General features: G+C 43.5%; 1 protein-coding gene across 3 annotated transcripts in view; it reads right to left on the bottom strand.

Annotated features, from left to right (window-relative positions):
- LOC147627645 (uncharacterized) overlaps positions 1–13,248 on the bottom strand; it is a 154,450-nt gene that overhangs the window by 133,654 nt on the left and 7,548 nt on the right. For 2 of the 3 annotated variants that reach the window (XM_086814564.1, XM_086814563.1), the window contains exons 2-6: positions 9,088–9,384; positions 8,883–8,907; positions 8,607–8,797; positions 8,333–8,467; positions 8,072–8,173 (exon numbers count right to left, since the gene is read on the bottom strand). In XM_086814564.1, the coding sequence (XP_086670690.1) occupies positions 8,072–8,173; positions 8,333–8,467; positions 8,607–8,797; positions 8,883–8,907; positions 9,088–9,384 (750 nt within the window). The remainder of the gene's footprint in view (positions 1–8,071; positions 8,174–8,332; positions 8,468–8,606; positions 8,798–8,882; positions 8,908–9,087; positions 9,385–13,248) is intronic. The other variant, XM_086814565.1, reaches the window with a different exon arrangement.

The following is a 13,248-nucleotide window of genomic DNA, read 5'->3' on the forward strand; positions in this document are numbered from 1 at the left end:
ACGAAGGACACAGAATCATGACTCAATCCAACAAATAGGATGGATTACAGGGAGATTTAAAGAAAGCGATGGACAAGCTAGACGCCCAAGCAAACGCGAGTTCAGATCCCAACAGCCGGGGAACTCTTATCAAAGATGTGCTAAAAGCCATCAGGGACATCTTGGTGTTCCAAGATGACCAACAAGAGAAAGAGACAGCTAAGCTCCCAGAGGAGATGGCAAAGATGAGAAAACAACATGGCAAGCAAGTGGAAACCCTTGAGCAAGAGATTTCAGCTCTCAAACAAGCCTCCCAAGAGCATAAAGAAGAGGCCCAGAAATTCGCGGAAGCAATTCAGGATCTTAAAAAGGAAGAGGGGGAAATCAGCCCGTCTCTACTTTCAGAGGTTGAAGACCTCAGAACCCAACTCCACGAAGGCCTCGACAACTTACAAGGAAGGAACTCGAGAAGGGATGGACAAATGTCATCAAACAAGAGGTGCGAAAGGAATGGACAGAGGTTGTCAAGAAGCAAAACACACCAACACTATCATGACATCCACACTTGAGGAGGACAAGCGTCGCAAGCAGAAGGCCCTCGATGTGAGGATCACAGGGCTGAAGGCAGAAGGCTCACCGATGGAGGATGGTGAAGCCTTATGCAAACAAATGGGAATACTAGGCGCCCCCCCCCTTCATGGAAGCCTAGGAGATGACCTCACACCCATGCAGGTGGAGTGCACAACAGACGGGTGGGCATGGTTTAAGTGATGGAGGCCCTGAAAGCCGGGAAAAGGGCAGTCTACAGAGATGGGCGCGTGATTATTACGGAGCGGTGCTTTACATGACAGTGCGCGACCTATGAGACCACACTAGAGATCACGATCTGGAACTGCAACGGAGCTCTGCAGACAGATGTGGGTTTGTTTGAGGACACATTTAGAGGGCGTGACATGATCCTTTACATAGAGACACACCAATGCCAGAGGAGCCGGCTCCTTGAGGTGAGGGGATATAGATGGGAGTCCGTCCACCTTCCACAATCCCGTAGAGTAGGAGGCACTAGAGGCTCGGGAGGAGTGGCCATACTCTACAGGGAGGAGCTACAGCATGTGATACAGGTGATTAGACAGGATGAGGATGCACAATTCATATGGGTGAGGATCAGCACACAGAACCCGTGACATCTACCTTGCGGTGTGCTACTTTGCACCATCTACATCCAGATATGCCACCAGTGGGGAGTCCCCGTACCTGCCACTATATGATGATATTATGAGATTCTCAAACCTAGGGGATATCCTCCTGGAGACTTCAATGCAAGTACAGCTAGTGCACAGGCACCCCTCTTCAAGAAAGATGATTCCATGTATTAGGAGATAGACATTGTGGGCATGGATCTGGAGTAGACATCACAGGACATGGAGACCTACACATACTACGGGGAGTACTTTCTCGCCCTTGGTGGGGCTCATGGACTAGTCATTTACAATGGCCTAGCCCAGTGTCCTGGTTCCAGCTCCTTCACCTGCTACCCCTTCAGACATGAGGCCAATACAGTGGAGTACTTGATGGGTCTATACCGCTCATTTCAGACTTCACCATCTCACCCCACCCCATTGGTGTGGCAGCTGATCATGCCTACCTAGCCTTCTCCCTCACATGCCACTACACCACTCATCCACCTACCTTACCAAGCCATCACCACCTGAGATATCACCTCACCAGGGAGACCTCCTCAGTCTACTCTAATCACATCTTCCCCATCATCTACAACCACGGCCCACACATCCCACTTGATGAGCTTACCACACAGCTTGCAGCCTCCCTTCACACATCTGCGCAGCCGCCTTTCCACACACCAGAGCCACTCCCAACCGCCAGAGATGGGGATGGGACTGTTCCACAAAACACTTGGTATGATGAGGAATGTTGAAAGACCCGTGCCCGCCTGCAGCGAGAGACTGCTTTGAGCTCCACCACTCACCAGCAGGCACGAGTGATCTTCCGGCGCCTCACACGGAGAAAGAAGCGTGCCTATCTAGCCACACTTGAGCAGGAGCTATACAAGATGTTTTTGGGACGGGACTGCAAGAAGGCCTAGAGGCTCTTCCAGAATCATCACACACCGACTCCAATTACCTCGCCCGACACTTGGCATACCTATGCCGCCCCCCTTTTACCACGTCCCCGGACAGCCACCTCTCCCTCACCCACCTCAGCCTCGCCACCCCGCATTCCTCCTTCCACTTGAGTATGGTTAGCCGTATATAATCCAGCCGTATTAGCCTACATGCAAATTTCACATTGTGAATTTTTCGTCCGAGTTGCGGCCAGTTGATATTGTGCTTTTTCTTTCTATCTTTGGTGGTGCATTTGCCCTATCAACTACTTAATTGTTGTACTGATTCTTTCTATTTGCTACTTCCCTTAGTGCTAGGCTTCATTATGACTGAGTCTGCCCTGTATCTCCTGAGGTTTGACAGAAACTCAATACGAAGGCCTTTGTGTGACTATATGCTCTTATGTGTGTGTGTGTGTGTGTGTGTGTGTAAGAGCATATCTTGATATAGAGTTTTACACCCACTATTGGGCACTGATGACATTAGTGGGGATGTCATAGTATCTAGTCCATACTATGCATAATGGAGTTGATAGTTATGTAGTCTTGTGGGTCGACTACCATGAGTATACAACATGCACGTTCCTAAAAGGTGAATTTGGGCATGTTCCTGGATTCATCTAGGTATATAATTCAACCGTATTAGCGAACATGCAGATTTTCCATTGTGAATTTTTCGTCTGAGTTGTGGCCAGTTGATATTGTGCTTTTTCCTTCTATCTTTGGCAGTGCATTTACCCTATCAACTACTTATTTTCTGTACTAATTCTTTCTATTTGGTACTTCTCTTAGTGCTAGACTTCATTATGGCCGAGTCTGCCCTACATCTCTGGAGGTTTGACAGAAACTCAGTACGAAGACCTCTGTGTGAATATATGCTCGTATGTGTGTGTGTGTGTGTGTGTGTGTGTGTGTGTGTGTGGAGTGCGTGTGTGAGAGCATATCATGATACAGAGTTCTACACCCACTATTGGGCACTGATGACGTTAGTGGGGTTGTCATAGATCTAGTCCATACTAAGCATAATAGAGTTGACAGTTATATAGTCTTGTGGGTCGACTACCGTGAGTATATAACATGCACGTTCCTAAAAGGTGAATTTGGGCATGTTCCTAGATTCATCTAGGTATATAATTCAGCCGTATTAGCGGACATGCAAATTTCACATTGTGAATTTTTCGTCTAAGTTACGGCCAGTTGATATTGTGCTTATTCTTTCTATCTTTGGCGGTGCATTTGCCCTATCAACTACTTATTTGCTATATTAATTCTTTCTATTTGCTACTTCCCTTAGTGCTAGGCTTCATTATGGCCGAGTCTGCCCTGCAACTCCGGAGGTTTGACAGAAACTCAGTACGAAGGCCTCTGTGTGAATATATGCTCGTGTGTGTGTGTGAAGTGCGTGTGTGAGAGCCAATCACAGCTCAGACCAATGTAATGCCTACACTTTCATATATATGAAGTGTGGTATCGATCATTTTATTAAAGACTTCGCATATCTTGATACAGAGTTCTACACCCACTATTGGGCATTGATGATGTTAGTGGGGATGTCGTAGTATCTAGTCCATACTATGCATAATGGAGTTGATAGTTATATAGTCTTGTGGGTTGACTACCATGAGTATGTAACAAGCACGTTCCTAAAATGTAAATTTGGGCATGTTCCTAGATTCATCTAGGTATATAATTCAGCTGTATTAGCAAACATGCAGATTTCACATTGTGAATTTTTCGTCCGAGTTGCGGCTAGTTGATATTGTGCTTTTTCTTTCTATCTTTGGCGGTGCATTTGCCCTATCAACTACTTAGTTGCTGTACTAATTCTTTCTATTTGCTACTTCCCTTAGTGCTAGGCTTCATTATGGTTGAGTGTGCCCTACATCTCCACAGGTTTGACAGAAACTCAGTACGAAGGCCTTTGTGTGACTATATGCTCTTATGTGTGTGTGTGTGTGTGTGTGTGTGTGTGTGTGTGTGTGTGTGTAAGAGCATATCTTGATATAGAGTTTTACACCCACTATTGGGCACTGATGACATTAGTAGGGATGTCATAGTATCTAGTCCATACTATGCATAATGGAGTTGATAGTTATGTAGTCTTGTGGGTCGACTACCATGAGTATATAACATGCACGTTCCTAAAAGGTGAATTTGGGCATGTTCCTGGATTCATCTAGGTATATTATTCAACCGTATTAGCGAACATGCAGATTTTCCATTGTGAATTTTTCGTCTGAGTTGTGGCCAGTTGATATTGTGCTTTTTCCTTCTATCTTTGGCAGTGCATTTACCCTATCAACTACTTATTTTCTGTACTAATTCTTTCTATTTGGTACTTCTCTTAGTGCTAGACTTCATTATGGCCGAGTCTGCCCTACATCTCTGGAGGTTTGACAGAAACTCAGTACGAAGACCTCTGTGTGAATATATGCTCGTATGTGTGTGTGTGTGTGTGTGTGTGTGGAGTGCGTGTGTGAGAGCATATCATGATACAGAGTTCTACACCCACTATTGGGCACTGATGACGTTAGTGGGGTTGTCATAGATCTAGTCCATACTATGCATAATAGAGTTGACAGTTATATAGTCTTGTGGGTCGACTACCGTGAGTATATAACATGCACGTTCCTAAAAGGTGAATTTGGGCATGTTCCTAGATTCATGTTCCTAGATTCATCTAGGTATATAATTCAGCCGTATTAGTGGACATGCGAATTTCACATTGTGAATTTTTCGTTCGAGTTGCGGCCACTTGATATTGTGCTTTTCTTTCTTTGGCGGTGCATTTGCCCTATCAACTACTTATTTGCTGTACTAATTCTTTCTATTTGCTGCTTCCCTTAGTGCTAGGCCTCATTATGATTGAGTCTGCCTTGCATCTCCGGAGGTTTGACAAAAACTCAGTACAAAAGCCTTTGTGTGAATATATGCTCTTGTGTGTGTGTGTGTGTGTGTGTGTGTGTGTGTGTGAGAGCATATCTTGATACAAAGTTTTACACCCACTATTGGGCTGATGACGTTAGTGGGGATGTTGTAGTATCTAGTCCATACTATGCATAATGGAGTTGATAGTTATATAGTCTTGCGGGTTGACTACCATGAGTATATAACATGCACTTTCCTAAAAGGTGAATTCGGGCATGTTCCTGGATTCATCTAGGTATATATATATATATATATATGGTTAGAGATGCCATTGATAGGATGCAAAATGGGAGAGCACAGGATCATGATGGGCTACTATAAAACAATACTCGAAGAAATATTAACACAAGCTTAATCAAGAACAAATCTCCTCACATTAAATGGCAAAAGAATAAGCTAATGATCAAGACAACAACGGATTTCCATGAAGGCAACATGTAGTTCTCATTATCACAAAGCCCTATACAAGCGAGTGAGAGTGTACAGAAAATAGGCCTCCCAAAGAGAGCGCCCAATCTCCACAATTTACTGTACCTTCCTTACATTCTCTCCACCTCTCTAAATCAATGCGATGAAACCTAGTATTGAGGGGATTCCACTAAGGTTATACAAAGTAATAATTAATTTTACTCAGCCATTTAACCTTACAGCATTTAGAGATGGTTCCTATATCATAAGCTACCTTAAGATGCTTGATAGCATATGCCTAATTTTCAACAAGGACCCCCATCCCCCTTAGCATGAGCAACAGTGACAACAGACACCCTTTGAGAAAAGGAATGGAAAACCCTAAGTTGTCGCCAGCGGGGTGGAGGCACGCTTGATCCAGGGGGGCACGTTATCACTGGATATACTTTCTGAGCATCCTGGGATTCAGTAGTTAGGATAGTTGGCCACCCTTGCAGGCCCAAAGGAGGCCCACAGAACATCACACCACACCCCCGCCGCTTCTGGCAACATAGCAGCCCACCCCCGATGGAGGAGGTCTCTTGTTCCGTCATTGTGGAGGCCTCTTCATGCTATCCCATTCCCTCTCCCTGTGCTCCCCCTCCGCCTCCCCTCCCCTCCTTCCACCCCTTCCACCTCACCCACTCCTTTGCTGCTGCCAGCTACCTCAGTTTCTGCACCTCTCACTTGCCCGTCTTTCTTGATCTGACAAAACTGTCAGGTGTTAATTGATCCATCGCTTCTCTAATCACGTGGGGATGATCATTGCCTCCTCATCTGTCTCATCTCTCTTTCTGGAGTCATGTAGATCATGCAGCACCGAGTGGACTTCACTCTTTTGAAGTGTGCGCACCCCCCCCCCCTTCTTCTTGAGACGAGCTCCTTTTTTGTCTATGTGGTAGCCCCCTCGAAATATGCCTAGTCATATACTAAATCATGATATAGGAACCATTGTCTTCTCCTTCTTGTAAAGTGTGGCTTCCTACAAGGAGTGGAACAATGTTACAATTTCTGCCACTATCCGCATTGGCTTCTCCCAGCTGTGAGACCTTTACATCACAAATGTCAAGCTTGGTCATTGCGAGAATGGAGCTGGATTACTATTGCTACGGAGAGCCAGTTAGTTCCTAGAGGGCAAAGGCGAGGGAGTCTCATCTCTTCGTCTTCTCCCACCTCAATTTTGCAACAGAGGAGGGGATCTACAGGTACTTGCACTGCGAGGATGACCACATGTTGCAGCCTGAAACTAGGCTAGTGTCGAGTTGTCCTACCTAGCAGCATGCATCCTCTCCCACTGTAACGAGGAGCCTGTATCTTGGGGCACTTAACCACTAAGTTAATAAACACGCTTAAGCATGAAAAATCAAACCACACCATTATCAGACCATAAACACTGCACTACGGGTCAAAGATAGGTACACCACCCTCTTATGGTATTTTATTACCAAAAGAATCTTTCTTGTACAAGCTTGCAATGACTGCACCATGCTGTAAGGTTTGATAAACCTTTAAGCTGAGATTAAGGTTGAAAACCTTGGTGCCTTGCCTTAGGGAAAAAGGTCCTTAGTGAGATGTGAAACACTTGGTGAGAGATACTTACACCTAATGGAAGCCTATTTTTATGGCTCATATTCATGGTCTTCATGAGATCTCTTTGTGATCATAGGGTTGTGTGTATCTACTACTCTTCAAGACTGAGATCATAGGGTCTTCACGAGATCTCATGGTATTCATGAGATCTCTTTGTGATCATAGGGTGCGTATCTACTACTCTTCAAGACTGATCTTCTCTCACTTGTTTGCTCCCAAAAGGCTTGCAAACGTTGTGTAGATTGGAGATATAGGGGTCCTACTTTTGCCTATATAAACCAGGGCTCACAACAAAAAATGATTCTTCTGCAAAACCCTAACTAGAAATCCCATCATGGCTCATTCATCTCATGCATGAGGATAATCCATGTGAGACTAGCACGTATCATTCTTCTTGTTTCTTCCCAGTCTCCAAAATGGAAATTTCTTTTGGCTATAGAATACATAAAATGAGGGTCCTTTATATAAAAAAAGAATGCTCAAAGGTGAAACAAACTTGTGACACAGCCACTCAAGAATATGATGGTGGTTCTTAACAGTACCAAAACCTTATTAACCGCAAAGGGGATCTCTTCAAAATGAAAACCGTCCACCTCTAGAATATGATCATTGATAATTTTACGATGAGGCAACCTCATGAGGACCAATTGGAAGAGCTAAAGCTGAGTGCGGCAACCATTTCTGACACTCTAGTTAGAAGAAATAACATGAAAGTTTTTCAAGGCATCTATCCTCCCCCACTCTCCTGGGTGCCAGTGCAGATCCTCAAGGAGGCACCCACCACAATAACTAAAGTTTCACATGCAAACTAGTGGCCATGTGGGAAAGGGGATCTATAAACCAATGCTTCCGAGGATCAGTGTTAATCCTGACCAATATAGAAATAGAAAAAGTAGAAATTGTGTGTATAGATTTTTTTGAACATGTAAACGTCTGAGAGCAAGCAATTTCGATGCAAGGCGTCAATGTCATTAGTTTCAACCCTGGCCCAATTTAAAAGCATACCATAGGTGCATCACAAAAAGCTGTCACTATATTTGCAACAAAATCTTTGCATCCGTCATGGTCAATCCACCCACGAAGGCCAACAGCATCTTCCAGATAGATCTGCAAACAGAGCCACATACAAAATCAGAGATTGATATGCACAAACCATTACACTAGCACTTTAAAATGACAGAGGAAACGATCTTCTCAATTTTCACACTTATCACTATTTTCTCAAACGGGTAAAGTCCAAACTTTCAAAAGATGTTGGCTTCTTACCCTAACAAAGTCCAAAGGCCACTGAGATACGAGTTCAAAAGCTCTCAACAGCAGCTTAGATGCAAGCACAGGCAGCAGCAAATGCTTCTTTGCAACCATGTGAAAGTTACCGGAGCTGAAAAAGCTCATAACAACCTGTAAGTTGATCCAGCAATGTGTATCCAAAAAATCAATTGCACGTACCAGCAACCGCAGCCAATCATCCAGCAAAGCCACATCCACAAGCTTCAAAACAGAATTGTAAACTAGTAACTAATTGAATAAAGAAATTGACCTTGAATGTCTTCTGCAAGGAGAACACTTCTGGAAGCTTCTTTGAAACATAAATACAAATCAAATAATGGTATCTACTGCAATTGAAAGGACTTTTTGCAAGTTCTTCACAAGCTCCAGCCAGGATAGAATCTATTGTTCCTATATCGTGACATTCATATGCACTCCAAACAGCATAGAGAATATCTAAATCTGCCATCATACAAGATTGTAATTGATTCAGACTGCAGAGCGAAAGCTACACACAAGAACATAGAAGGATTGAAAAAGGACAAACCTTCAGTAATACCAAGCGCCGTTACCTGATTTGCAGTTGATTAAGGCAAAGCATTGTGCGGATTAGAAAACAATCAAAGCAATCAATCAACACACCAGCACAAATCTCTATTACAAACAGCTTGAAGTGCAAAAACTTAGTGGCTATATAAGCTTTGCTGAAGACAGGAAACAAGCTTTTTTACAGTCAACAATTGTGTGGATACAGGATCCAATTGCCGATATGAAATTGATGAAGTGGCTTGACTTTCATGCTGCTGCTCATGTAAACTTTTCTGACTTTCTTGGCCTGTGTGGATGTCCAACCCCAGTTGTGAATTCGTTTTGATATTTTTGATTTCCGAATCTTCAAGCTCTTCAATCATTGGAGCATTCAAATCAAACCCTTTGGGCACAGCATTCAAGTCCAAATTCCCGGATTCAATATGGTCAGCCTCATGCCGAGCCCTTGTTCTTCTATCATTCTCATTACTATCAGAAAACTCATCCAACTGATGCTGCCGCTGCAAAAATTGAAACACAACAAGAGAAATTCAATTGATTAGTCCAAACACCAAAATGTGGAATGATGTCAACCCACTAGGCAATACATCGCATATATTAGTGTATTCTAACTTAAGAAAGAAAAGTTCAAAATGTAAAGAATACAACTTGCAGGATCTTATACTTAACCCTCTATTAAGCAGACAAAAGAAGACCTAGATGTTCTATAAGGGCAATCTAACAGACTCTGCCCCATATGTTATTCATGAAAAGGTCCAAACTTTGGTTTCGACAAAGGTTCCTGATTCTCCATATACAGCACATCAAGGGCAGTAGCCTCAGCTTGGAAGATTATTGAGGCCTTGACAGCTTGACAGATTCCAAGGGATAAATGTACAGAGGCAAATAAGAGCACAAAGACATCATGGGCATACTATTTCACTCATCTAGTCTAATAATGTCACCAGCCGTGACCGTAGATTTCTCAAGACAATGGATGCCTTCTTGGAATAGCACAAGATTGCTTGTCACCATGTGTAACCAAGGAAATAATCTTTCCCGCAAGTTTGGGTGAACTCCATTATTGGAGGTGCCAAACCCCATATCTTTGGGAGTACCATGCTCATATATTTGAGTGATTCCCATATGCTTGTGTGATGCCCATACGTTTGGGTGAACTATGTCAGTATATTCCGGTCAACTGAGCTATGTTTGGGTGAGTTGGTCATAGTAATGCCATGGCCAGCCAGAAAAGATTGGACTGTAGAAAGCTCTGGAAGATGAAGATTACCATTCATGCCATGTTGTCTGTTGCTTAACAAATAAATTGTAAGTATACCATTTTTGGGCATGGACAACACCTAAATTCATACATAGATTGTCTGCATGTTCATGGACGCTCCAAAATCCGTGTGGCAGGAAAAACTAACCTTATGGTTCAATTTGAGCTATGGGTTTTGCAAGTGGTAAGTAGAAACCCGAACCTTTTTTAAATATTATTGTCTTACCTTAGTTTTTCACGTACTTAGTTTAAACAAAAGCAAAGACCAAACAAAAATATGAAGAAAAGCGTGGAGACTTGACTCATGGGAAAAAAAGCTGCCCACCACCTGCATTGAAGCAAATCAATCTCCTCCTTCAACATATCTTCAACGCATGCACTCCAAGGTGTTGGCGGCAATTCGAGCATAAGGTTCTCCTAGATCTGATTTCTCTTGCTATTGTACAACCAAACCCTAATCCTAACTGTACGGACATGTATAAATGTGCTGTATGGACATGTGGATGTGATGTACGGATTTGTACGAGTGTGTATGGAATGTTGTACGAACAGCTTGTACAAACTGGGTAAAAACCCTTAAACTTCTTTTTGGAAGATTCGCTCGCCCTAAAATCATAAACAGGTTGTTATACAGTTCTAAAGCATCCTTCTCATGGCCTTCATCATCAACATGGCCATGTGTGGAGTGGAGGTTACCCATAGTACCCTTTTGTACCGGTTGATGTATCATTTGTACCTTTGTACCTAGTGTAGTTGCAATTATTCCATGTGTACTTGCTATTCCTGCTTTTGGGATATGGCTTTGGCCGTTCACTTTGGGCTGACTTCTCGCCTCTTGGGTGGACAGCCTTGGCTATGGGCTTGAGGCCGGGTGACCTTATTCGCGCTACACGCCAGGTGGAGGTTACTGGAGAGCTTCTTGGCTGCCTTTCACTTGACTGCCAACCAAACCTTGTCACGAGCTCATGAGAGATTTGCAAGAGATTGCACTTTTGAGATTGGCTTCTTGTGCCCATGTTCGGGTATTTGAGATGCTGCATTGGCTAGTCTAGCTTAGCCTTTGATTTGGCTACCAGTCTTGAGACACAGGTGACTCTTGTACTTGTACTTGAGTTTGTACTATAAATTTTCTTCATGGTCAGATGGACTTCCTTTGGATTACAGATCTTCTCCATGGTCAGATGGACTTCCTTTGGATTACAGATCTTCTCCATGGACAGATGGAGTTCCCTGTACGGTATACAGATTTCTGGATTTGCACTATGGATTCTTGGATTTATCTTCTGGGAATATGGATCCATCTAAGGATTTATGGATTGGCATCATGGGTCCCAAGATTTGTTTTCTAGGAATACGGTTTCGTCTTGTGGAGACATGGTTTTCATTGGTCACTTTTCAGCATGATCAGTTCTCCGGGAAGTGTTTTGACGATGTTGAGGACTCTTGATTTATGGAGGACTTGATGATCTTGGACTTTTGGATCTTACAGAGGTTATGGTTTTGGACTCTTGAATGATATGACTGCTCTTACAATTGAGGACAACAGTTTAAGAAAAGGGGGGTGATGTCACCATTTCTAGGATTTACAAGATTTACAAGCATTTACCAATACTTTATGAGATTTACTGGATTTATGAACTTTCGAACAAGCTTTGGGAATAGGAGGTTATCCATATGTGAATTTCATGCACCCTCGACATCTTGGTGGGTGCCTATAAACACAATTCAAGCTGTGGATATGGAGGGCGTGTACTCTACAGGTCATGGGACTCACAGGAAGGGCCATTGAGTGGAAAATAGGCTTAAACCACATTATTATGTGCGTTCACATTATTATTTATAATGGTGGGGGACATGTTTATTACTAGAGGCCGGACTTTTTATTAACTGGCCCCTCATGAGTAAAAACATTCACACTCATTATTATTTTGAGCACCCAAGAGATTTTGGACATTACACATTATTGAGGTTTTAAACCTTAGTTTGGAGAAAAGCATGTAAAGAAAAGTGTGCAGGAAGGTAGCCACCACGGCTGCCCACACCGGACTGTTCCGGTCAGACAGACCATCCCAAGGTGTCACAATGGATTGCCCAACATAGCCACACCATCAAGAAGCCCCAAACACGGCCGAAGTGCTGTTTTGGGCCTGTTTGGGGCTGTTGGACAGACAGCAGGCAGATTTCCAGTCAAGAAGGCCTACACGATGTTGTCCTAGATGAGCCTAAGAGAACTCATGTAAGATTTGGTGGAACCTTCGGGTAGCCAAGAAGCTTGAAACATGGCTGGTTGTTCGAACAACTGTGTGGACAGCCGTGTAACCAAGAGAGCAGTTGGTGACTGTTTTGCCCTGGTTGGTGACCGAGGGCTTGGTTTCACTGGAAGGCAGTTGGTGACTGCTTTGCCCTAGCTGGTGACCGAGGACTTGTTTTTCTTGGAGAGCAGTTGGTAACCGCTTTACCTTGGTTGGTGACCGAGGGCTTCTTTTTCTTTGTTTGCTAGCGGAGGAGTATATCTCTAGGGCACCTGCATCTTGTAGAAGAGAACATTCTGTTGGTAATAAAGATACCTCAAGGAGGGGGTGGCCCAACTTCAGCCCCTAGTGTTGTGTCGTGCAAGATTATCTCATGTAATTTCAAGATGTATATGTTTATGATGCCTATGACAGATGTATTCATACATGCTCATGATGTGATGGATGCTGAATGTATGCTGTGTTTTGGGCCTTGGCCATTAGTTTTTGTATGCACACACCCGCCTGTGACATTGGTATTAGAGCAATGGTTTCCTTCTCTGTTGAGAAAGGACGATTTTTGGGCATACAGAAAATTTGGCTTAGCATACAGAACAGATGAGTACTCACACTAAGCCTCTTGAGTAGGAGAGGGCACATGCTGAAGGATCTGTTGGAACTGCTCATAGTCCTTTTGAGCAGGAGAGGGCATTTGCAGAAGGGAATATTGGTATTGCACATACAAATCCGGTTGATGTAAGGTCTAAGTTGGAGGCCTTGAGGCACCAAGTTAGACGATATCAATGAGAGCAGAGTGGCGATCTTTGAGAAAAGATCCTGATGTGCAAAAAGTTTTGAGTACAAAAAGAAAA

This window comes from Cibotium barometz, chromosome 20 (assembly GCF_041138505.1).
Source record: "Cibotium barometz isolate CiBa-2024 chromosome 20, ASM4113850v1, whole genome shotgun sequence".
NCBI lineage: Eukaryota > Viridiplantae > Streptophyta > Polypodiopsida > Cyatheales > Cibotiaceae > Cibotium > Cibotium barometz.